Source organism: Grus americana, chromosome 16 (assembly GCF_028858705.1).
Source record: "Grus americana isolate bGruAme1 chromosome 16, bGruAme1.mat, whole genome shotgun sequence".
NCBI classification, from domain to species: domain Eukaryota; kingdom Metazoa; phylum Chordata; class Aves; order Gruiformes; family Gruidae; genus Grus; species Grus americana.
The window spans coordinates 12012923-12039290 of NC_072867.1; the positions used below are offsets into that span (position 1 = coordinate 12012923).

General features: G+C 39.7%; 1 protein-coding gene across 1 annotated transcript in view; it reads left to right on the forward strand.

The window, feature by feature from the left end:
* Positions 1-26368, forward strand: part of TMEM132D (transmembrane protein 132D) — a 267820-nt gene that overhangs the window by 88614 nt on the left and 152838 nt on the right. Inside the window, exon 3 of the mRNA XM_054844296.1 lies at positions 23081-23227. Within this exon, the coding sequence (XP_054700271.1) occupies positions 23081-23227 (147 nt within the window). The remainder of the gene's footprint in view (positions 1-23080; positions 23228-26368) is intronic.

Sequence of the window (26368 nt, forward strand, 5' to 3'; positions counted from 1 at the left end):
GGTACCTACGGTCTTAATGACAAGCCAGTTGGTGCTAAAACAGCAATGCTACTACTTTCAAGTCAGGTTTCCTCACCTTGACGCTACATTCATGGGGGAGTTTAGGAAAAGAGAGGTTATAATTTTTGCAGACGTTTCTGGGGACTGCAGTGTTCTACCTGGGGCTGAGTGACATTCTAAGAGGTGTGAAATTCTTCCCTGGCTTTGAAAATACAAAAGTGTCACAGACATCACTTCAATTTGAACCTTGGAAAGGAATGAAAGTCCCATGGAGTGTTATACGGGAGGGCAGGTGTGTCAGCCTCACCAGTGAACGGCTTTGGCAGGCACTTACTGATGGTTGTGTAAGAACTGCTGTGGGGGGGGCTGGTCTCTGGGGCTTCGTGTCATTGTTTTTTTGCTATGCAGGAGGGTTGTGCAGGGGATCCTTTTTTGCCAGTGTCTTTTTGCTCTTAAAAAGTTACCTTCACAAATTGCTGTATGTCCTCTTAGCTCGTATACTCCAGTAGCATAATTTTTCTGTCTCAGTCATGTGTGAATATTTCCACTTCTGTAGCATTATTTGATTTTTCTTCTGCTCTTTGGAAATGAGCTGCATTACAAGTACAAACAAAGCAATCCTGAACAGGGGAGTTGGCTGGGTCTCAGAAATACTTGAGCACGGAGATTCAGGTAGAAATCCCAAATCCCCTTACTTAACTTCATAGCTACCAAGAAGTTCATAGCTGCTTAGAGTTGAAAAAGATAAAGTTATTTTGGCACCTGACATGCAGCTTTTGCATATGCTCTGAACTGTAACCATTTTGAATTTTTTGGGAAAAAAAACAACAATAGGTGATCCAGCTTAAATTTTTTGGCAGTAACTTCTGGAACCAATACGAAATGGCAGGAGGAATTATAAACCATAAATGTTTTGGTCACAGTATTTCTGATCATTACTAAGAGACCTGAATTGTTGAACCAAGCACTCACTCATGGGTTATTTTTTGCCTGATATGGAATTTAAAATCTAAGAAAGTCTTTGGGTAGATGATGCACTCAGAACAGAAGAAATAATGCTTTGATGGAGCTGATTTCAGCACAAAGTTCAGCAGGCACAAGCTGTGTGTTCAGAGCCACCAGCAGTGATGGTGATACTGTTCCCACTCACTGCCAGAAAATACTAGTTGCTGGAGCAGCTGCCCAGTAAAAGGAGTGCATGAACCAGGGGGTTATGCATGCACCTCTCCTGTGTCGCTTGGATCATTGTATATAACGATCACCAACATAAACTGTATCTAATCTCAATATCAGGTGTGCATCACTGAGTGTTTGGGATCCTGGCTGGACCATTCTGTGGTTCCAGAAGCAGTCACAGGAGTGAGCTTGTACATACATAGGTCTTGTCCCAGAAGAAATTCAAGTGCAGATGGAGCACCCAGAAGTAGGAGCTTGAAAGTGCTCCCTGGTCTCTTGGGTTTGGCATAGCTGGTGATGCCTATCTAAGTGCTGTAGAGCAATCTGGGTCAGAAAAAGGATTTCAGATTGCCTTTGGTGTTTCCTTTTGTCTGGTTTAGTCATCTCTGGGTGCTAGAAAAGCCATTCTTAAGGGAGTAACGCTACCCTTTTACAAGGAACTAGGATGTCTAATTGAGTTGATAAATGTAACTCCCCCATCACTCTCTTAAAAGTTAGGTGCAGTAATGCTTGTGGATATTTCAAGTGAGCAACCTAAAGTTGAAAATGAGCTGCAACATGTATTTAAGTAGCCATATTTTCTAAGTGATTAGTTCTCACTAAATCTGTGTGGCAGCACATAATCAGTAACAAGCCCAGTTCCTATTAGAATACTCTCTTATTTATGACTGACCAACATACCCTCATCTGTCATCACTTCACTCTTACAATCTGTTTTCTAAATAAAATCATAACTTAAGCATATGCTTGACAGAATTATGTAGCAGCTTTAGTGTGTTTATTTTTCACACTCTTGTATACGTCAGTCCACGCTGTTTGAAAGTCTGTTCTTTATTACCGTTGTAAACTCAACTGGGCCGTTCGTATCCTGTGGGTATTAAGAGAACAGCCGTTTAGATTCAGATTTGTCCAGTGACAAAGTATAGGAGGCAGCATTCAAAATCCATAAGAGATGCATTACCTTTCCTTCATAATGATTATAGTTTAAAGGTTTGAGATTTACAGAAAATTGTTTCATGTACCTTATAGTATATTGTCTCTTTTTTCCTCTTATTGGCAATCAATATTTTATAGGATGAAACAGAAGCAAGTAGTTCAGATGTTGGACTTGTCTTTGGCTTAGCCCGCATAAAAACAGAGGCTGGGTACAATGCTCCTGTGATAAAATGATTTAATCTTTGTAGAATATGTTATAAGGTGATTGGGGAATTAAAACCTGGCCAGGTGCCACACAAAACTCAGCAAGCTACTACTAAATCTGTGGTTCACAGGGAAAGGTTGGCTTGAAGTAAAAAAATAGATATAAACAGTAAGAGAAGACAATTTTTATATATATTCCAATCTCAATAAAATGGACTTCAGATACATGTCAGAATTGCTATGTATTTCTTTGAAGCTGATAACTGAAGTTATTAAGCCAAAAGAACTGATTGTCTCAAATCTTAATATGGTCTCAGGAAGAGAAAAATGGTGTTGCACCAAGGTAGAAAATGAGACCTCATTCTGTTCCACTCACGCAGGCTTTGCAAATGAAAGTCATTAGGGTAGACTGCAGCTGGACTCAGAATGGGATGTGACGTGGGTTTGGCACCTGAATGCATTTGGTTTAGATTATGGGTTTGGGATAATTATTTTTCCTCCTCCTTTTTAATTCATGGGTAATGCTTTCAGAGCACTTTCCAGCACCTAAGTGACTTTGTAGTCTACATCCTGTTGATCACTAATGGTGCTGTGTTCCCATGGTGCTTAGAAGCTCCTGAAATTGTGATATGGAGAAGGTACCTCTCAGGGTGGAGACTGCATAGTTGGGAGCGGCTATTTGTATAGTTGCTTTCTGGTTTTGAATGCTGTCAACAAAGGACTGCATAGGTATAAGCCCGATTATTCTGGTTGTCACAGAGCCAGCATTTGTAGGACCCCATTCAGTGAAGAACTCTATACACGTGGTTTACTTTTTAATATATTAATATATCTTTTTAAAAAGGGAAATCTTTTCAAAGATTTCAAAAAGCATTTAGAATAATGTATGAACACGTAGCCTAGTATTTAACAGAGGCAACTTGGAAAATGTTATCAGCAATGGCACTCTTTTTCGTAAGTATCGTCTGCGGGCTACTGCAGTACAAACCTCAGTAACAAATCTAAGTGGCACTCAAGCTGATCAAATATGTCGCAGTAAGACAAAGAAACTACATATCAGATATCCTTGGAATCTCCAAAACCTTCTACTTAAGTGACAGAATTAAAATTAGTCTGACATAGATGTGTTTTTATATTCTGATATTAATAAATAATCTGTTTCAGGCAGAACTCAAAACTAGAGTTTCTCTATTTAGTGATAGGGAATTTAAAAATAGGTTTATAATGGGAAAGATTAATTTAGTGAAGTGACAATAATTTTAGAATAATAATATGATTATTCATAATATATGTAACGCCATCTCTTCCACATTCCTTTGTGTATACTAAGTGCCCCCTGTCTTTTTATCTTATGTAAATCATGTACTACCTTGCATTGTCAAAAACTGTACTTACTTTAATAAGCAGTAATTAGTAACTACATGGCAAAGTCCTATCTTTAATGGTTTGGTAACAATGCAAGAAAGATTGCGGAATAGCATTAGAACAGGTCCTTTTCTCTGGAGTGCAAACTGGAAACAGCCTGTGAACATTTTCATGGAATACAAAGGCCTTAAAAACCTCCTGTAGCTCTGAAGATACAGAACTACCAGAAACCTTTTCCTGAAAAGGGACCTGCAGAAATGACAGGGGTAGATTTGTGTGTTTAGGAGATGAGCTGAAGGTGGAAAAAGTAGTCAGGCAAATGCAAATCAAAGGGCAAAATTTTTATTTAGATGAGTGAATTTTGGGAAGCTTTAATACCTTAGGAAAGTTAATGGACGTGGTACCTCTCAGGGGTTTAAAAAATGAATGGTGCCTCCTGTTTCCATGGGAAATTTATAAGGTGAATTATACACATCTGTTTTTGAGAAGATTTGTTAAACTTGTTCAGAAGTTTTAGAGATGACTCAAATCTACTGGTGAAATGTATATTCTGGAAGCAACATGGCTTATTTTGAGATATATTATGGATGCCGCAAGTGTTCCCTACCTTGAATAAATCATTTCACATATTTTTAACTACCTGTCTAGGAATCTTGAAATGAGAAACAGACATAATAAATAATTTATTGTGCAAAACAGGAGCAAATACATATATTACACCCTTTGATTTCCAAACACATCTTGCTGAGCAAAACCATGTGATTTAATACAGCTTTGCAATATATTGCTGTTTCAGCAATGTCTTAAAATAAATTTATATGCAATGAATCTGAGCTATCCTCAGTGGACAATGAAATCAATGGGCAGTTTTCTAGCAACAGCAACGTCAGGTTTACAAGTAAAAGTCTCTTCCTGCTCTTCTGATCCTAGAGCTTGTTTTGCAAGGGGCTGCTTTCTCATCGCAAGCTAGCGGAGTTTTGAAACAGCTCCAGCTTGTGTCAATAGCAACAGCCAAAATTTCTGAAGGTATTTCTAAGGTAGCCAGAAAGAATTTCATGGGTTGGAAAGGTTCCTTGATTATAAGTAAATATCATATTTTTATTGGGTGAATGCTAAAAGGAAAAGACCACAAAAGAGAGACAACAAATTACGAATGTGGAATGGAGATGGTATGGAGAGCTCCTTAGGGATAAAAGTGAGAATGAGCCCTGCAAACACAAACCAGTAGTTCTCTGTGTTTAGGGAAATGGGGTTTGGATACTCCCTGAAAAACTACAAGGGAACGCATGACAGAACTTGAGGGTTGTTATAAAGCTGAATAAACTTTGTGGGTGCAGGGGTTCCATCTAATCTGTGTTCTTCTGTGATCTTACCCACAAGAAGCTGAATTAGAGACACGTTTGCAAATGTGAACAATCATCCTGGGTGTCTCATTCTGGTGTATATTTCTGTGAAAGACAATCAAGACTGGATTTTGAGAAGAACAGTGAGCTTGTAGCATTTTGGGAAGAAAATAACATTTCTGGATTTTGAACACCAGAACACTATAGTCCAACTTAACTGACTCCACTTTTATTCTATCAAGTGTGTGACAGGAGGTCACTAGTTACTGCCAGTAACTAGCCTCTTTGTTTCTGGTGTGTGACCTCACCCAAACCTTCTTTGGCATTTGCTTTGCACATGATGGTGCTGATAATATTTCTTTTTTGCTAGTCATTCTGTAAATATTCCTTTCAAAGGAGCAGTACAGAAGTGTTCTTTTCCTTAGAGCCTTGCTGGCACCCTGTTTTATGTCACTGTAATAGTCACTTACTTGGCATCGCATGGACTATGGTGAAGTGATCCCCGTTTCTCTCCCAAAAGTGAGTGATAGTATTGTTATAGAAACATGGCATACCAAGGATGGCAGAGCTCGTTTTCTCTCCTCCTTCTGTTCCAGTTGAGGGGAAATTCTCTGCTATGATGCCGTTAAAAAAAACAGTGTCATGACTGCAGGGTAAAGTGGTTCCAGGAGCAAAGCCAGTGTGTGTGAGTCAAAAGGAAGGCCACCTTGCTCTTAAACACCCACCTAAGGCTGATGAGTTTTCTTTCTGCTCCTATTGGCTTCATGAAACTTCATTTTTGACCTTTGGAAGTACAATATCCTGATGGGACTTGTAGCTTCTTTACTTTCAAAGTGACTTCACAGAATGTGAAACTGGTAAGAGAAACATTTCTAATATCTTGCTTGAATTAATTCTGAACTGACTTATACCCAATTTCATTCAAATCAGACAGTGCAGATGAGAGCTGGCAATTTGCATAGACATAGCAATTTGGAGAAGGGATGCAGAAGAGCTTCTTAAAATCCGCAAGGAGTGCATGTCCTCAGTCTCTGAGCATGAGTAAAATCCAGGAAATTCTGAATTCTTAATTCTTTTTTGACTGTCTTGTTTGCTCAAGTCCAATTATTCAGAACTAAAAATATACTATCATATCGTAGGGTAAATAGGTATGCTGCTCAGCGGTGTTGGGAAATTAATGAACATTTGAAAATGTGAATCTACCATATTACTGTATTATCATTTGAGTATGTATTGCAAATAACGTTTTGAAGACCAGGTTTCTTTTTAACTTTGAAAGAGATGAATACATGTTATTGAAATAATGGGCTAAAATCTTATTCTAAATTGGATTCTGTTTCTTTAAATGATATTTTACTATGAATTTCTGTTTTGTCTAATATTGCGTTTAGCCATCTTTGTTTTTTACCAGGTAGTAGTCTTTTCTTGCATTACCAATATCAGTACGATTTAGCTGCTATTTTAACTAATCCCTTGTTCAGAACACATCTCAAGACAGCGTTATGGCACTGATCAGTCAATGCATAACCAGATATGATAATGCCTCTGACAGTGTCATACTGAGTGACCCAGTTTCCAAACTTCAGTCTAACTTTGCTCTGCTTCAAGGACACAAACTTAATGAACATTTGACATCAGGTAACTCATTCTAGCTGTATATACCAGAGCTATTGCCTACCTGTCAGTACAAGTGGGATTTGCTAACAGCACTACCTAGTATTTAACTCTCCAATGTGGTTCATGGCTTTTCTTCCCTTCAGAATGTTTGTTGGTTTTGGGGTTTTTTTGGCCAGGTGCAGTGAAAGTTAATTAGTGTACCCTCCTACACTGTTACAGTACATACATATGTACTGTGATAGCTCTGTCAGAAACAGTCTCCTAGAGGGGAGGTTTTCAAATTAGCCTTCAGAAGGGCCTGTCAGATTAATTTTTTGGTTTGGTTTTTTTTGGGTTTTTTTTTTTTTTTAGTCTGTGCCATTTTAGTAAACCACCTCTAACAGTCACTCCCTGACTTCCAGGCAGATATTTTTGGAAGAGGAAAAAATTTCTTTATTTAGCAAAACCTTGGGGCTGACTTATTGCCACTTGTGCCCACAATTCTCTTCCTCCTTTGGAAATACGCTACTTGACTCTGTTCTGTGCAGGGAATTGTGCTGTATGCCGGATCTTGCACGAGGGACCCAATATGCCAATGATGGCTGCTATTCTAGCTGATACCAACGTATGTTTCCAACATTTGAGCAAGGAACTTCCAAGACAACGAAGATGAGGTGTCAGGGTTTTGTGCTCGGGAAACAGCCTCTCCAAAGGAGGCTGCTCACAGACCCCCCCATCCCGTGGACAGGGCAAAGAGTAGGACATGTCACATCTCGTGATTAGCGGATTTATGCTGTCTTTCCCCAAACTAGCCCTGTTACAAGCAGCGGCTCTTGATGATGATTGCAATATAAGCAAATAGTGATTCCTAAAACACAATGGGAGGTTTTTGTCATTGGATATAGCCGAATTAGAAGCTTTGTCATGAATTTTATACAATCCTAATGGATGGTAATCCTTATAATATGACAGGTTTGTGACTGAGGTTACTAAAATATTTGCTCTGGCATCTTTTTTTCCAATACATTTATTTTCTATCTTTTAAGTGAAAGCAGTACATCAACAGAAAAATAGAGATTTTTCATCAATCTGTTAGCAGTAGCCAGCACTTCAGCCACCAGAAATGGTAGTTCTTTTAAATAATGTATATTATGTTGTTTTTCCATACTTCCTGACCGAGAAAGGCAGCTCCAAAGGAACCTCTGTAGCCACAGAGAGCAGACCGACACTTGCCTTTTCTTTTTATACCAGTCTGTGCTACAACATCTTTGTTTCCCCAGCTCCACGTTGACCTTCTGCAACTCTGCGTAGTCACCTTGGAGTTCCTGGTCTCAGGGCTCTTTCTGCACACCCCGCTACACACTGACAAAGAGTAGTTTTAAATACTTAAATCAGTTGTCACTCTCTCCCCTCGACCCTTTGGCATGCATGGTTGTTTTCATGGTTCGATTGTGCTCTTTGCTTGCAGCACGTGTGTCATGCCATCACCAGTTTTCTCACAGTAGGACCCATGATGGCAGGGGCTGCCGTTTAATTAGTCTCTCTAAAAACTGCCTCGAGTTGCAAAGGCAACTTTGTTCAAAGCGATATGCAGTAGAGCGTGACGCACGCAGAGCTACCTTTATTGTGGACTTGAAATAGGTCTTCAAAGAAAACTTTCTATATAAAGAATCTGTGCGCAAAGTGGCTCGTGAAGTGCTAATTTCAATGCAGTTGAATGAACTGTGGACCGAAGTCTTCATTGCCGTGTTTATTGATTCATCATTTACCTCACTGCAATTTGGGAATAAAACAGTGTGAATTTCAGAAAGATAGCACTGCACGCACATTTTGTGCAGGAGAAATTCTAGCTACAGCTGGAAAAATGTTCTTTATGAAACAGATGTCTGCCTTTTCTCTGCCTTAAACTCATTAAAAAACAAAAAAACCCTCTAAAAGAGCCTAAAAGATGAGTGTGATATCTGTGACTTGACTTTTCACCAATTGCCTAGAAATACCTTGATCTAAAAACATAGTGGGGATGGGTCAGCTCTGTTCTTGCACTAGAAATCTTCAGAGAACTGTTGTACCAGAGATACCATGGATGAGGGTACTTTCCTTTCAAATCAGTATGGCTCCGCTGCCATCTGTGGGACTTTCATCCTGAGTCTCAAATAAATATAAATCTAGTGTTAACTTCTGTCTATTGTGTTAGAAAGCTCAATTAGGTTTTGCAGGTTTTTCAATCTTGTGAATTTTAACCCAGTTATCAAAATACCAACATGTATTGTATTCTGCCAACCTCAATTCCCTGTGATGTTTCAGTGGGTCACAGAGCTAGGTTGTGGCTTCTACAGTGACTTTCATGGGAATAGAACATGCTGAATGTCTCAAAGCAGTTACTACGAAGACAAATATTCAACCAAAGACCATGGCTCAAAGTGGGGGTTAGGGTATTCACAGAGGCCTCTGCTGCTACTGGCATCTTACTTGGAAAAGTGATTCTTTTTTTTTTTTTAAAGGGTAGTATTCAGTCAGCTCCAGGTTTTGCTAACAGATTTTTTTACTCTTTGCCATGTCAGTTGGCATGTAAACATTAGTGTTCAGTTTGCATCCTAAGCATACTTTCAGAGTGAGCCTCTTATTTGTCCTCACCTACTGTGCTTTGATTTGTAACACAGAGCAGTTGTGAAGTATGCAAGTTAGATTCTTTTCCAATTAAGCTAAACCAGAAGAGGTGGTAACCAGAAGCACTCCATCAGCTAAAGGAACATCACACCACAGAACTGGGCTAGGACAGCAGTAGGTGCAGCCACTGAATCTCCTACAGCATAGACATGGGGTCCTTGGTATCCTTTCACTGTATAAATAGTGTCCTATTGCCCTACAGACAGCTCTCCAAGACTCCTTTAGAACCCCTGGTAGTAAAGGCAGTGCATGGCATGTGTTGAAGGAAAGGGGTGAGTTACACCTCAGTACTGAAGTCTGCAGGAAGACCTGCCGGGTCTTGGTGTGCTTGAGGCTTGCAGCAGCCCCGCACCAGTAAGGCAAGTGACTTGAGTTTGGGTGCCAGCTCTACCCCAGCACTAACTGCGTTTAAACTGATGGCATGTGCTCTCTGAGGGCTGATCAGAGGTGTACCTGGAGTGTGTTGGAGCTCCCATCTGGCCTCCAGATCCAGGCTTGGAGGGGACAGTGCATGGCCCAGGCTTGCTTCAATGCACAGTCAGGAGAAGACCGCTGCGTGCGGCTGAAACAGAGAATCTTTTTTGAACGTTAATTTTGACCACAAGTCTATCAAAACTGTCAAACCCCCACAAACAGGTTTGAATTTGTGAGTGCACATCCACTTGGCTAGAGCCCGGGAGTTAATTGATCAGAGACAAAGCTAAGCAAACAGGCGCTGGGATTTTACTGGGTCTGAATGATGCCTTAATCCCTGGGCAGACTATTAATTTCCTTCTTACTACAACCATATGGGTTTCCCATGCTGAATGGTGGTGTTATGCTGTGTTGTAAAATCCTTACTAACAGGAGCATGGGGATTCCTGAAACTACAGCTCACATTTCTTGTAGTTTAAAGAATGAGGGGAAGTCAATGTCTGATAAACTTATGGTTTATTTTTCTGGGCTCCCTTCCTGCAATTTTTCTCTCTCCATCATGGTTTCTTCAGCCTCCATGTATTCCGTCACTCTCAGCACTTTATCATCTAGCCATTTTATCCATTTTGTTGATGTTTTGGTTGCCTGATAAAACAGCTCGTATTTCTTAGCAGATTTTGCCCTACCATCTGGTAGCCAGGGATACAACGCTTTTACTTTCAGTAACAACTGCCTAGTGGTCACTTCTGCCTAGAGAATTTTAAAAAGTGGCAAATGATTTAGAGTATTAAAGTTTTTGGCTGATTGCTACTGGGCTTTTGCTGCAAAAGTAAAAAATGTCAGTCATTGCCACAAGTAAGATTTCTGTATGTCAGCTCACTAAAACTTGTTAAAACCTCTATTTTCAAAAGAGCAATCTGCTTCCAAAAATTGTGACACATTAAACTTGGTGTCTAAAGCTACAAAGTTTTAATATAAAATAAAAGAAAAATATATGTGCACTATAATTCTTGCTCAGTCTGTGTTTTAGGTTCCCGTATTCTTTTTTTGAATATGTTTTTTGACATTTAACTTTGACATTTAACTTTGACATTTAACTTTGACATTTAACTTTGACATTTAACTTTGACATTTAACTTTGACATTTAACTTTGACATTTAACTTTGACATTTAACTTTGACATTTAACTTTGACATTTAACTTTGACATTTAACTTTGACATTTAACTTTGACATTTAACTTTGACATTTAACTTTGACATTTAACTTTGACATTTAACTTTGACATTTAACTTTGACATTTAACTTTGACATTTAACTTTGACATTTAACTTTGACATTTAACTTTGACATTTAACTTTGACATTTAACTTTGACATTTAACTTTGACATTTAACTTTGACATTTAACTTTGACATTTAACTTTGACATTTAACTTTGACATTTAACTTTGACATTTAACTTTGACATTTAACTTTGACATTTAACTTTAACTTTGACCAATAGGTGGACATTAGGGGGTTCTCACACGTTTGAATTCCACAGTAGGGTTGTTAGAACAATTGTATGCTGTGATGAGAGGTCTCTAACTCCTCATCTTTCTTATATTAAAATGCACAAATAGAATAAAACGGTCCAAGGAAATGCATGAAATTTGAGGCTGAGAGGAGGTGTAATTATTAGTTTTTCAGAATTTATATGTGGAGAGGATTACCAGCTGCCTTTGCATTCCTGCAAAACAGCTCTGTCTTGGAGAGCAATCGACAAGGAGGTTTTTGTGTAATTCCAAGTGATCTCTGCTTCTGCTTGCTTGGATCGGCCAAGCCCTCTTCTATGGCTCTTCCAGTATTAAAATCACAACCGTAACTGTGCTCTGACATGCGCTAGAGTTAACTGCTGCAGCTGGATACAGACAACATTGCTTGTACTCTACATTAAGGACACAGAATAATTTTGGATTGTGTCATTTTTGTATTAATTGAACTCCCTTCTGCATCAGTGGCTTCACTGAGCTATGAGGGTTTGCCTGCAGCAGAACTCCTTGCTATTATTTAGCAAATGTTGCTTTGGTAGCCACTCGTGCAGATGACAGAAAGGTGGTTAAATATGTCCGTATAGATGTATAGTGTTCAGCCTGAGATTTTATGTATATAACAAAAGTTCCTATTTCAATTGCTTAGTGATTATCTATTTTATGCCGATAGCAGCTCTTTGGAGCAAGGCAGGCTTTTTTTCTCCATTAAAGAATCTGAACCCTTTATTTATACACTTATTTTACATTTTCTTTACTGTAGACCCGATTCTGTAAATGTTAGGTAATGTCATCAGGAATCAGCAGAATTGCTCCTGTGAGTGAGGAAACACTGTTATGAAAAAGGGTTTGCAGGCTCAGGATTTTTGCAGCGAAAATTGTTATATGCTGTTTTTCTGTGTCTCTGATGCTATTCTTTGAACATCTGACATACATGTCATTGAATGAAGGACAAACACAGCACATTTGGAGCAATGGGTCTTTTTTTAAAATTTTTGGACAAGTTAATATAATGGTACAGCTTGCCATAAATTGCTCCTGTGTTACCTCCTACAGGGGGCTGCATATAGACAATGGATGAGAGAATTCCCATAAAAGAGAGCTAAGTATTCACTATTTCTGTGATGTCCAGAAAATGATTTTATCTGCAGCTGGGAGAAGTTGCTAGGGAACAGTGCTAACTCATTTTCACCGATCGGTCTTCGTTAGCACTGTCGAGGTAATCTCTTCCGTTGCTCAGCGATACTGCTGTTTCATTTTGCATTAGGATGTGATTTGGAAATACCTCAGAACTGTCCTGCTTATGAAGTTTGAAATTTTCCAGTAAAGAATTTTTAGATTACCTCCAAGCACCAAACCCTTCACCAAGAGTGCCATGAGTTTCCAGGTGTCACCGTGAAGAACTGAAAGGGCAGATTCGGTGTCAAGCACTGGGGCCACAGGAGGTGAGCACTCACTGAGAGCAGCATTAGGCTGGCAAGCATTTGTGCAGTTGAGTCTCTCCAGGAGAGGACAGGAACTTTTTTGGACATTCTTTTGAGATAAATGTGCTATCTGCATTTATGATATGCTTGTGATTGCTAATATATTTTAACCTCAGCCTTGAAGCATTCACTTTAAAGTGTGCACTCTCTTTCACTGAACATCAGACAGCTGGTAGGCACATTGAAGGGAGTTCGGGCAGTGGCTGTTGATCTGCTTGATAATTCTACTTGATAAGTCAAAATGCTTGTACTTTTGATTGCTAGCATCCAAGTGTGGTAAAAAGGTGATTCAAATCTTGTAAAAACGTGATTAGCCAGGTCATACTACTCATGCAGAGTAGTATCTGCATCCCTCAACAATTGCGTCTTATTGTCTGACTTCTAAACAAAAAGGTCCTGCACCAGACACTGCTTTGCAGATAAAGCCAAAGAAATAGTCTTATTGACCCCGTTGCTTCTTGGTATATGTAGAGAATATATAGCTCTATTCCTATTTCTGCAACTGTTTGTACTCATACTGCACAGTCCATCAGCCTTCTCTTCTTTATTCACTGTGCTCCTAATGTTCTCAGCCAATTTAAGTGAATCCAGAAGAATTTCTCCACTTGTTGCTTGCCCACTCAGCATAAAAATATATGTACACGTACATAAAAACACACGTATAAATGTCCCTACAGCACTTCAAAAACCATGCTATGCTCTGTTTTACTCCACCTGCAATGGCGAACTGAGTAACCCTTCATTAGACTCATCTTGTGGTCTAGATGGTTCTCTGGGGGTAGCTTACAGCCAGCTTCACTCGCATGCTTGTTGTGGTATGGTAACTGTTTCTTACCATTTTTTGCACCTGTGAAATGGGCAAATGGCACCCTCCTTTTACTGCACGGAGTCCCCAGTACTGTGCTTTTTTTTTTTCCCCATCCTTTCCTAAATCTAAGTCTAATTTTAAAAATTGTTGGTTGCCCAGGCTGTGTGCTGTTAGCAGCTCTGCTGATGTTTGGCTAGGAAAGGAAGGGATGCATGGCATTGTTCTCTCTTTACAAGCAGTTTAGAAAGATATATTTCAGACTCTACTTCATATTTTTGCATTTATTTTAGAAACAGTAGTTGGAAACAGTCCACAGGGCTCTCAACCACTTTAAATCAGCAGGCAGCACTATTTATCTTTGTCTTTCATTTCTGTAAACAAACACCTTCCTTCACACTCTTGAATACATAAATATTTTGTTTTGTTTAATATTGTTGCTCATTATTGTCCAATTATCCATTCCTGTAGGAAAAAGTGCCATACAGCTGGGAGAGGTGACAGTAAGTCAGCATCATGTTACAACACTTCATATGCTGAGTAGTTTGGGGTGAAAAGAGATTGTGGATTACTTCCTCACCTTGACCTCTAACTATCAACCTTCAGACACTCTCCCCTCTTTGTCCTGGTTTTGGCTGAGACAGAGTTAATTTTCTTTCTAGTAGCTGATATAGTTTTGGATTTGGTATGAGATTTATGTTGATAACACACTGATGATTTTAGTTGTTGCTAAGTAGTTCTGGTGTCTACACTAAGTCAAGGACTTTCAGCTTCTGCCAGGTGCAGAAGAAGCTGGGAGAGCCCAGCCAGGACAGCTGACCCAGACTGGCCAGAGGGACATTCCCTGCCATAGAACATCATGCTCAGGATATACCTGGGGAAGTGAGCTGGGAGGTGGGATCGCTGCTTGGAAACAGACTGGGCATCAGGGGTTTTGTTCCCCCTTCTGCATATGGTGAGCAATTGCATTTGTGCATCACTTGTTATTACTTTTATTGGTATTATTCTCTTCCTTTGTTATCCTATTAACCTGTCTTTATCTCAACGCACGAGGTTTTTTCCATTCTCTTCCCTATCCCCTTGGGGTTGGAGGGTGAGTGAGCGGCTGTGTGGTGCTCAGTTACCAACTGGGGCTAAATCACAACACTCTTAAACATCTCTGTGCTTGTTTCATAATTCGTATTGAGATATGGCTATGGGCATTGTCCCGGCTTGTCCCTTAACACGATAATACCTCCTTAGAAGGTCGCTTACAGTGACATTGCTAGTTGTAACAGTGGTGTGTTATTACTGAGATTTTGCCTGCTAGTGGCATACATTTCTGTAGTGCCATTTCAGGTTACAATGCTGCTCTTTTCCTCTTTCTCGGTGCTTTGTCACTTATTTGACATTGTGTACTGTCCACAAGATGAAATGAGCAGAAAGATGCACCAGCCAGACTGCTGGCTGACACAGACATGAAGTTTATGAAAAACCTGTTTCTGACCTTTCCTTCACGTGGGGAGTCCCGAGATGGCTGCTGCTGGGGTTCCTGGGGAGATGCGGTGCTATTCTTACTACTCACATATCTCCCAAGGTTTGCTTCCTGAGCTCTAATTCAGGGTCTTTCTAAAACAAAAAGATCCAGTTCTGCAGTCCATGAAGGGTTCTGGTTCCCACTGAGGATCAGGCCCTCTCACGGCTTGTTTAATAAGTGGATAGAGGTCAGAGCTACAAACTCTATACTCGTTTCTGCTTTAAATTGACTTGTATGCATTCTTTCCTTTTAATTCACCAGAGACTTCTGCATTTTACATCTTGCAAAAGATGTTTTTAATAAGGACTTTCTTTTTGAAACCCCCAGGAATAAAATCTAAATCTGTGTGTGTAATGCGTGCATATATATACATGTATGCGACTGTGTGCATGGACATAAACTTTAAGCACAATAGGCAATTTTGTCAAGTCCAAGAGATAGACATTACAAAGAGATCTATTTTATTTAACTCCTGGTATGCACAATTCAACTTTTGAAGCCTAAATAGGTCTTGTGCCCTTTCACTAATTAAATTTTGTTATAAATCCACCTGGGCTGTATTTTTGTAATATCTCCATTTGAATGAGGGTGGTTTAGTGTCTGGGTGGAATGGTTTTTCCTCATGAAATGTTAATTAGATGGAGAACATGTTATGCTTTGGAAAAGCTGCATTGCAAACCCATAGATAAACAGATTGATTTAATTTTAATCTGCTTTCATGGTGATGCATAATGATAACTGGTTTCTGTCTCACAGGGCTGAAAACCACAGACCTTAATAAGAGTTTGTGGGTATATTATACAGCTTTAAATAGCTTATGTTGTGCTAGACCGCTCTCCATAAATTATTCTAACTCCATCAGTATCTCAGGGACTCCCGATTCTCTTCTGCTGTGGATTTTCAATCAATGAAACTATTAGTGTAATCTGAAGAAACTTCGAGGCATCTTCTCCAAAAACAACTGACAACACTGGTTTGTACACGAAGTATTCAGTGGGGAAAACAAAACAAAAAAAGCCTTACAGAAGCCAGCTCTGTACATTAAATCCTGGCATCCAAATCCTACCTTTTATAAGCCATGCCAAAAATGATTATGAAATTAAAAGACAGACATTCAGATGGTTAGTATGAAGTGTTTTACTACATGACCTAATTGCTGTTGCACTGAGAAAGCTGCAATTTTGTTTAGTCAGTTCTAAAATGGTTTGTTTAAATGGGCCCTTCTCAAATACAGTTCTTTCTATTGAAAGAATTTCAACTATGAAGGCTTGATGCTGATAGGGAAAACTGTTTTTTTTTAAAATGGTCGTTATTTCTTCAAGGGTTTGTGATAGATACAAATCCAGAAAGCCTTTGTACCCTTGGTTTTCTTCCAATCACTGCAAATAAGCCTTAAGTCTAACAAAACCAAGCCTGTTTTCTCAATGACAGGCACTACTTTTTTTTTTTTTTGGACTGATGTTCAAAGAGATGAATCTCTTTCAGGCTCAAATTCTGTCCTATATTAGCTTCAGCCATAAAAGCAATGAAACTGCAGAGAGGGACAAAAGAAGAGTATGGCCTTAAAGTGTATAAATTTAGCATCACCCTAATGTTGAACATAAAATTAGAAGTGGAAATGCTGGGAAAGCAAATTCCAACCAGTCCTCCTTGCACCATGGAGCAGTTAATTTGATCAGCTCTGTTTATATAAGAAATGTGTCTGTGTGACACATTTAGAAGTCAACAGATAAAAAGGCTTTTGCAAAAGGAAGTGACTGGGACACTTATGCTGAAAGTGTTTACTCTGCTTCTTCACTTGCTACAAGACCCCACACAGTAACAGAAGTGCCAGCACTGGCTGAGGTGGAAGAAGTGGTGGCTTCCGATACCAAGTTGTTCTAATCTATTGAGCACTTCTCAAACAGGTGGAGAGTCTGGCCCAAGTATGGATTTTCAGGGAGACTGGACAGACAAAGGGGTCTGCCGTCCACTGGATTACCTCTGGTGCTTGCTTTCACTCGGAAGCTTGGCTCCGTGCTTCGCCATGTTTTGCTTTTGTTATGTCTGGTGCGCTCTCTAACATACTTAATTCTCATTCCAGTGCTGTTCATTAGCTTACTAGCTTTTCTGGTGTTCACAAATCTGTCTTTCCATGTGTTGTCTTTAATTTTGGTACTCCAAAATTAAAAAAGCCTGTCCTGAAGTAAACGCAGAAAAGTCGTTGCTGTTTCCCATTGCGATCTGATGTTTCAGTGCATTTTAATATGATTCTTTGAGCACAGAGAGCTGCAGGTGCAGCAAATGCAGTGTAAGGTAAGAAATGGGTCTCTGCTATGTAATCAGCCCAGGATTCCCAGGAAGACAGCATAAGTTATATTTTTTCCACTTCCTTCTAGATCATCTCTCTGAACCTGTTGAGAGTAACCAAAACAAAAAATTGGCAATAGCCTGAAGGATTATGGTGCGTAGTAACAGGTATTCCTTTGTCCATGCTTGAAAAGAGAACGGAACTGGTCCTGGGATTGCTTAGTAAAATCAAGCCTCTGGGAGGGCACGGAGGTTGTTTGCAGGAAGTGAAACGTCAGGATGCAAATGTCAGACTGAAGTGTTCTTGTATAAAAATGGTCTCATTTATGCAACGTGCAGTACCAGAATGACCTCAGATACTGGAGCTAGCTAGCATCAGTGGAGCCTCGGGAAATACAAACTAGATGTCTCCACCTCCAGCAGCTGGAATTTGTTATTGGATCAAGAGGTGATGTCATTGGAAAGAGCCTGCATGAAGAGCAACTTGTGGTTTAGCCATCAGCAAAAGTGGGCTCTGGGCAATGACATATATTGGGTATTTACAGGTTAGGACCGTGAATACTTTTAGAGTGTCTTGCAGAGACCGTTTTGCCGCTGTCTTAGATCAGCGCATTAGACTTTCCATTAAGTGGGAATGGACCCGATTTCTTTGTCATATGACAAGAAGAGCTATGGTCAGGTCCATTTCCACTCACATTTTGCTTGTCTTTGGTTTCAAATGGACTGGTGGGGGAAAAGCCTCTCCCACCCCCTTTACTGTTGTCACAGTCCAGGGGCGGTGAGTATTAGCAAAGTGAAGACTGCCATCCCGTATAGCTAAACACTGCTTCGGTCTCTCTCCATTGCTGGGTGAAGATTAGCCTCTGTAAAGGTAAACAGAAATAGAAACCCCCTCAAGTTATTTCTGAAGAGCTTTGAGGATTTACAGTGACAGAGCAAATTCAGAGCCCACTGCGATGTCTGTTAGGTGCCTAGAAGCTCTCAAAATTGTACCCCTCTGCACACAATTTGTCTGCTGCCTTCTAGTCGCCACTGGTAACAAGATGATAACCAGTGGTAGTACCTGTGTTAACAGCCTCCCTTTTCTTTTTATTCCTTTGATGTTGAAAGCTCACTTTCTCAGAAGGAGCATGAAAGGTTCCCACAGATCTTTGCCCTGAGCGCTCACAGTAATAGAAAACTAGATTCAATGTCATGGGTCTAAAACATCTTTATTTAGCGCTGTTTAGGGGTTAGATTCCCTGTTTATCTGCACTTTGTTTTGAAATGGAGAGATGTGTGATATTTGTATGCTGCATGCGGGACATTTTCAGGAGTAAAATGTGGAGGTGGGATCGTGCCTGTGGCAGGATATCTGCGGCTCGGGCATGCTCCTTGACTTTGATCTCTTGCATGTCTTGGGGGTGACTTTGCGTGGGTGCTCGCTCTCCGTCTTTCCCTTCCCTGTGGTGCTTCAAACCAGACACTTTGTTGACATTGTACCACGGCGCTTAGCAGCACACGTGCTGTAACGCTGTTATTTTTCACCAGCCAACTATTCCACTTTATACAACACTTAAGTAACAATTTCACAGCCATTACCAGCCTGCAGTAATGACATGGGCTGAAAGCTAAGCGCTAACTGGTTGTAAACTGCAAAAACTGGGAGATGCTAAAACAGACACTGTGATAAATGAGAAAAGACATTGCCTGCATTTTAATTGGTCCAGTTAAGCCTCTTTTATCACGAGAGTAAACGTAGTGTTTAGTGGGTCAGGAGATAGCATTGGGAATCACTATCTTCCTGCATTTAGGAAATGTATTTCCTTGATTTCAGGTGTGATGCATTGATTCTGGGAGTTCCTTCCATGTTTCTTTTTTTTTTTTTTTCCTTTCTCCCTTCCCTTGATTTGTACCCTGTCAGCATTGATGGGTGTTCAGGGATTGAGGACTCCCAAGGGCTTTGTTTGCCATGATTGATTTGGTGCAAGGGGTGAGCTACTTAAGAGTCTCAGTAACCAACGTGCTGTACTGTGAGCGGCGATCCAGAGGTAAATAAGAGCTTGTAGAAACAGCTATGAAACTATTTAGTTGGATAGGCTCCTTGTTTGAAAAAACACAACTCAAAACCAACCACAATTAAAATGTTAAGAAGTCTTTTCTTTCCTCCTCTTTTCCAAAGTGGAATCTGGCCCAAAGTGAAGTGATGGGCACAAAACACTCAAACAACTTCACTTGCTGCTGCCCAGCCACAGCGTTTTAAGCAAATGTACAATCTGTGTGCTTAGGCTGTGAGCAAATATATGAAAAAGCTTTGTCATATGCATTTTTGCATATTGCAGTTGAGAAATCTTGGTAGGCTGAACTGTGGCTGAACCAAGAGGCCATCTCTTGAGCACTTTCAAGAGCAGCTGAAGGGTTGAAGACCCAGCTTGCCCTGTGCCAGCCAGGCAATTCAATAAAAGAGATTTGCAAGAAAGTAATTGAGCCCTGACAGCAGGTCATAGTGTTTTCACCTCAGGTATCTTCAGTTTTATCTATTGACAAATAACATACCTTCAGTTATTATTAACCCTGTTTCATCCAGGTCATTCTTTGGTAATTGCAAAGTGCTACTGCCATTGTAAATTGGGTGAATAAAATTCTGCAGTTCTCCAACAGTAGCAAGTACAGCATTGAGACTTACTAGACGAAAAAGCATTTCCTGGGATTGCTGAATTGAAGCTTTTGTGCTAATTATAGATGTATATTTAACTGATTCTTCAAAAAGAGTCCCTAACCTCTAATTCTGAAGAAAACAACAATCTTGTTGTTAATTTTCAGTAAAATTAGGGGCTTAGGGCTTTTAACAGATGACTAAATTAGACCTTATCAAAAACTCTTCTCGGAAATCTTGATCCGTAGACTGCAATTACACCAAGGAGTGTACACAAGGATCTGCATTTGTTTTGAAACACTAGAAACCAGTGCAGGATGGCACTTTGTTGTTGGATAAAGTGAATGTCAAGGATAAATAAACTCAGCTTTTCTTACTGGTTTTGTGCTCGTTTTTCTGGTTTACCTCGTCACTCTGGCATTTAAAAGAATCCAAAGAGAAAATAAGAGGATGGTATCTGGTATGTGTCTGCATTTGGACACTAATCTTAATCTGTTTTTTAATGCTTTTTAAAATAAAAGCGAGAAATTTCCTCCATTTTCAGTGTGAGGCCCTGCACGGCTTTCTCGATTGCAGTAAAGCTATTGCATATATGCCAGCAGAGCAAGGTAGAATCTGCTATGCTCTAAGGCTGCTTTTTTCTTGATTCCCTACCAGTTTTGTTAATAAAACATACAAAAACATAGCTGTTGTATCATCAGTATCATCTGTTGTGTGTTTTTAAGTAGCAATTGTAACATAGAATTGCTCGTAACTTCCAGTCATGGGAAAATTGTTGCTTTTATGTAAGGCTACTGTCTGCTTGGGTTTCCAGGATGTGTTCTGTCTGTCCGTTCCGTGCCCGCCCCCCACCACCCAAATGCTGTCCAGGAGAATTCAAGGGCTTAATATCTTTGTCCAGGACTTCCAAATTTCTTACAACAGGATTAGTGTTCCTGCATCTGTCCCAAGGAGGCTCCATGACACGTGGAAATCTCAGATATTCTTACTGGCATGTGCAGACTGTGAGGACAGCAGTTACTGATCAAATACACTGTGCGTTATACCAGTGGTTTATTATACCTGCACGGCAAACCTGAGGGGCCAGCCTTGCAGCACAAGCTCAAGGCGTATGTGGCCTTGCGAAATGAAACAACGGCTCACTTGCACTCTTGCAAGCAGTCTCTGGCTGCGAGCGATTGGGTTGCTGTCCTGCGCTAGAGCCCAGCACAGTGGGTTGGCTCCATCGAGACAGTTGCCTTTTCAGACACGTAAGCTCAGCTAGGTGGCCCAGATCCTACATCAGCACCTTCTCACCAGCCATGATCAACTACTGTAGAGACGGCAACCAGATTTAGAGAGCTAGAGGGGTGGATACAAGTTTCTTAAACATAGCCAGCTTAACTTGGAAATACCTGAGCCACCCTCATTTCCCTCTAAAGTGGGAATCGTTTTTCTGTTGTTGATACCCAGCAGTTTTCCTTTTGGAGGTCGAACAGAAAGGTGGGACTAGATGCTGGTCACTAGGAATAGCTAAAGACATGCTGAAAAATGTTTCATCCTGATTGCCTGGCCTTTTTCTGTCTCCCTCTCTTTCTCTAAGATGCCAGGAATGCAGTTTAATTTCCACTCTGACTGTTGATCTCTTGTTCTGAGGGATGTTTGTGGTCTAGGAGCCATAACTGCACCTGTGAAATGAGCATAGAAGAACTTGAGCACAAATTGGCAGCCTGTGTGTATTAATTCTTTCAGGTGTGCTAAGGAAATTACAGCCACTGCCATTGAGTTAGTGGTAGAATAAATGAGAGAACCGTTTTTGTCCAAGGCAGTTGAAGGAATCCTTTGGCTTTTATTCTGAAAACATCTGTGTGGATGTTGTCCTTCAAAGATTTCACAAGTAATTTCATGCAGAGGCAGAGCTGATAGTGCTTGTTTTACTGATATTAGCATCTCTGCATGGCAGCAGCTGTTTATACAAAAAAAATCATATACCTTTCTGGTTTTTTGCCCAGAATTGAGAACTTGCCATAACACTGAACGGATTTTGTGTATGAGATTTTAAGCAAATATAATTAAACTATCATTTCCTGACAGCTCATATATGAGGCTGTTTGACCACAATGGACTTTTTGTTTTTGTAAACACATTCTGAACCCAAAAGTTAACACCACCAGAAACTCCTAATTCAGCAAACTGGCCAACATTATGTAGCTGTGGACTAATTCAGTAGTGCCTTAAGATACATACTTAGTTAAAGAAAGGGAGAGAAAGAATTAAAGAATGCAGCACCTGCTAGGAGGAAATAAAACGGGTATTTAAATATATATATATAGTTCCTCTTCTCCACTGGTTATTCAAAACCAGAAGTATTACACTAATACATGACAACCAGACAGTACTTCTCGGTAGGAGCCAGCCTAGTTGTCATGACTGTAACATCTTGTCATACAGCTTTTCCTATTGTTCAGCCTCAGACATAGAAACCAACTTCCAAAGAAACCAGTCGCTTTTGGAAAGATAAGAATATTCCAAAGTGTTTTTAGAATCAGAACTGATGGAACAGTTAAACCCAACAGTATTAAAATAAAATGAAGAAAAGTTGTGGACTCAGAAAGATGATGAAAATTGGAGCAAAGATATGAAATGTCATCTTTGCGTAATCCGGGGAGGGGGGAGAAGAAAAAGGTAGATTTTTCTTGTAACATGAGATCTAGCAATGGCTCCTCACTCCAGATATAAGCCCTAGCACCAGCCTGCCTTCTTTTGTGACAAAAATGATGCTTTCCTCCCCAATACCTCCTAGTCGAGAGAGAGCCTTAACGTGCTCCGGGGTGCCCACAGCGTGGATAATGGAAGAGCAGGAGTGAGGAGCATGCTTTAGAACATATCTACTCGGCAATTTAGCTGTGATTGAAGCTGTAATTTCCATTAGTTCAATAAGATTTCTATTTTGATAACATTCCTTCAAAATATTGAATTCTTAATTAATTCTCTCATCTCTTTCCCTTGTAATACTGTCGAACTCAAACGAGTGGTAGCATTTTCTGTGGGGCAGTAATGAGGAAATAATGAAGAAAAAAGTAACAGATCGAGCTGACGTTTTGTATCTAATTGGTGAAATACCCTCTTCTTTCTCCTAGGGCAAAGGTGAAGAAAGGTGTGAACATTTTCAGTGTGAGAGCCAGCAGCCCATACTTATGGGATATCAGAGAGAGCATGGATTATACCGGGAAACATGCACCAGCTGTGATTGTTTGCCAGAGGAAATCTGCTGCCTCTGAAAACAGGTAGGTCGTTTCCAGCAGTCTATCTTTTAATAACTGACTGCTGTTTTTCCTTTTCAAATCATTTTGCCGTGATTTTAAAAACTTTTAGTGCATGATGAAAATGCTTTTGGAAAAGCTGTGGCTGTCTTTTTGTAGTGCATTGCTAATTCTACCACATGCACTTTGAGCTAAACGTTATTCAATTGTGATACTCTAAGGAAGTTAAAACTAGCAGGAAATACTGTTTTCACATAGTATCCAGAAGAACGCGTTTCATATCTGTTGTGGTTTAACCTGCAGGCAGCTAAAACAACCACACAGCCGTTTGCTCGTTTCCCCCCCTCCCAGTGGGGTAGGAGAGAGATTCAGGAAAAAAAAGTTAAAACTTCTGGGCTGAGATAAAGACAGTTTGATATGACAGAAAAGGAAAATAATAATAATAGAATATACAACACAAGTGATGCACAGCACAATTGCTCACTACCCACAGACCACCAATGCCCAGCTAGTTCCTGAGCCACGGTCACACCCCTGGCCAGCTTCCCCCAAGTTATATACTAACTAAGCATGACGTCATATGGTATGGAATATCCCTTTGGCCAGTTGGGGTCAGCTGTCCTGGCCATGTCCCCTCCCAGCTCCTTGTGCACCCCCAGCCTCCTTGCTGGCAGGGCAGTGTGAGAGGGGGGTGCAAACATTGCCTAGCAACAACCAAAATATCAGTGTGTTATCAACATTATTCTCATCCTAAATCCTAAACCCAGCACTATACCCGCTACTAGGAAGAAAATTAACTCTACCCCAGCTGAAACCAGGACAATATCTTATAATTCAGTTGAGACTGGTTTAATCTCTTTAAATTATTGGCTGCCAGGCATTATAGCAGGGGGTAATTATAGGGCTGATTGTGGTGGGGTTTTGGGGTGGTTTTATTTTTTTTTCCTTGGGATTTTTTAGGTGGTTTGTTTGGGGTTTTTTGGATTGTTTTGGTTTTGTTTTGTTTTTTATCCAGAGGAAAATAAAACATACTCCTAGTATCAAACCCACATTTCTATTGGTGAGATTTATATGAATTTTTAATCTGTAGAAGGAAACAGATTTTTCATTTTCCATTCCCATTGTGCAACAATTTGGGACACTGACCTGTCTTAAACAGCCTTCATCTGGCAGATAGGTGTTCCTTTTCTAATCACAACTGATTAATGAATATATTTTTATATCATTTGCTGCTGCTTGCTGATTGTTTCTGGAACTGAATGTCAAGTGCATATTTTTAAGGATCTGACTGCCTGCATATGTATTGTTTGGCATTGCTGTTAGAAAACTTGCCATATAACATGGAAGTTCTGTGCTGTGATTTACTTCTGAAATTTTACAAAATCTTATAAATTTGGGGGATTTGTTACGGGATTTTATTTTAAAAAATATTCTCTGAGCCTAATAAGTAGGAAGCTTCATGTCTTTGCAGTCTGGGTATATGAAAAAAAGAGGAAGGGAAGAATTTCCCTTGATAATCATGACATAAATCGCTTTCTCATTATTATAACTCCGATTCTACACAATTTCTCTGCTATAGTATCCTGAATTTTCTCATCTAAACCATATATTGTCTTCTACCTGACTGAATTTTATTGGTTAAAGCAGCAATGTGTATAATGCCAGGGTCAGAGCTTCCTACTGTCTAGCACAATCTGTCAGAAGATTCTTTAAAATCCCAGTTCAAAGCTATTTGAAGACAGTGTGAATATTTTCATTGAGTGAAATGGGCATTGGATCAGAATCAAAGATTATTTCAAAGATGAATTTTCCATCACACTTTATCTTGTTGGGTCCATACAGTGCATTTGCCTGATTTCTCTTCCTCAGCAGGAAAATATAATGCAACCTCATGGGTGAATTGAAGCTTGGCAACTTATTTCCCTTCACCATTCATCATTCAGTGGCAAGCCTTCAAAATGACCCCTTGCACACACACAAAAACAGTCACCTTTGATGCAGTGGTTGTGGATTCTGTGTACGTTCACATGCTGATTATAAGCATTAGTTCAGGTTTATTAAAAGAAATGTGAGCTCATATACTTATTAGATTTTACTGGAAAGAAAATCAAGTGAAAACAAGGTATATGTGTAACTCTCATACAACGTCTGATTTGACTTATTCCATCTGACTTCCCAGTTGAGATTTTGTGGTTTTCCCACTTTTGAGAACTTCTTCATTGTTTGTAAACAAATGCAAAATATTCGCAATGTGTTATTCAGTATGTTGTTTCCCTCTAAATTTAGTCATGTCTGTTTTGCTATTCATTTTAAGAAGGAAGATCAAGCATTATAGGGGGGCAAAAGACTGTGCTTAATATTTTTGGGGAAAATATTTTTTCCTTTTCTAGACATGTTTGATGTCACTAAATATGCACAATGGATAACAGGCAAATATTGATGTCTCTTACCAAATTGTTTGCCTCCATAGTTCATTTAGAAATTCAGCAAACTCTGTTTGCATATTGTTTAATTACTCTTAAAAAGCATAGATCTGATCACATGAATGCAAAGGTGGCAATGTTAATTAACTAAAGATTCAATACTTTTGTGTTTCTGATAATTTTACATGGATCAGAAAAAAACCAACTTACTGTGACAGGTGTAATTTCATGGATTGAGGAGACACTTGTGGAAGTGACAAACTTAACCAGGATGCCTGAGCATTTCTTTATTGAAGTTTGAAATATATCAGTCATTTTATTTGGAGAGGTTTTGGCACCGAAAGCTTATCGTAACAGGATTAACATATAAATATTATCACAGCCAGCAGGGTGGTTTAGAATGAATATTAACAGCAAATATTATAAGTCTGTACGAGAATAACTAATTAAGCCCATCTGTCAAATATGATTTGAAGTTCTCAGTGCTTTGCTTATTATTGGCTTGCAACAGCATTCCAGATTAATGGTGAAGCAATTATAAAGTTCTCCCCAATTCTTCTGATTTCATTCTCGGGCAATAATAATTTTGTAACACACTAATTCCTGACCCACGAGATTATTAGATGGGCTTACTACTTGTAGCATCTGTACAGCACTTCTGTTCTTCTCTGAGAAGCATCTATCTTCCATCTCTCTATTGTCATGTAGAGAACCAAAAAAACCAGATAGAAAACGGTGTGAT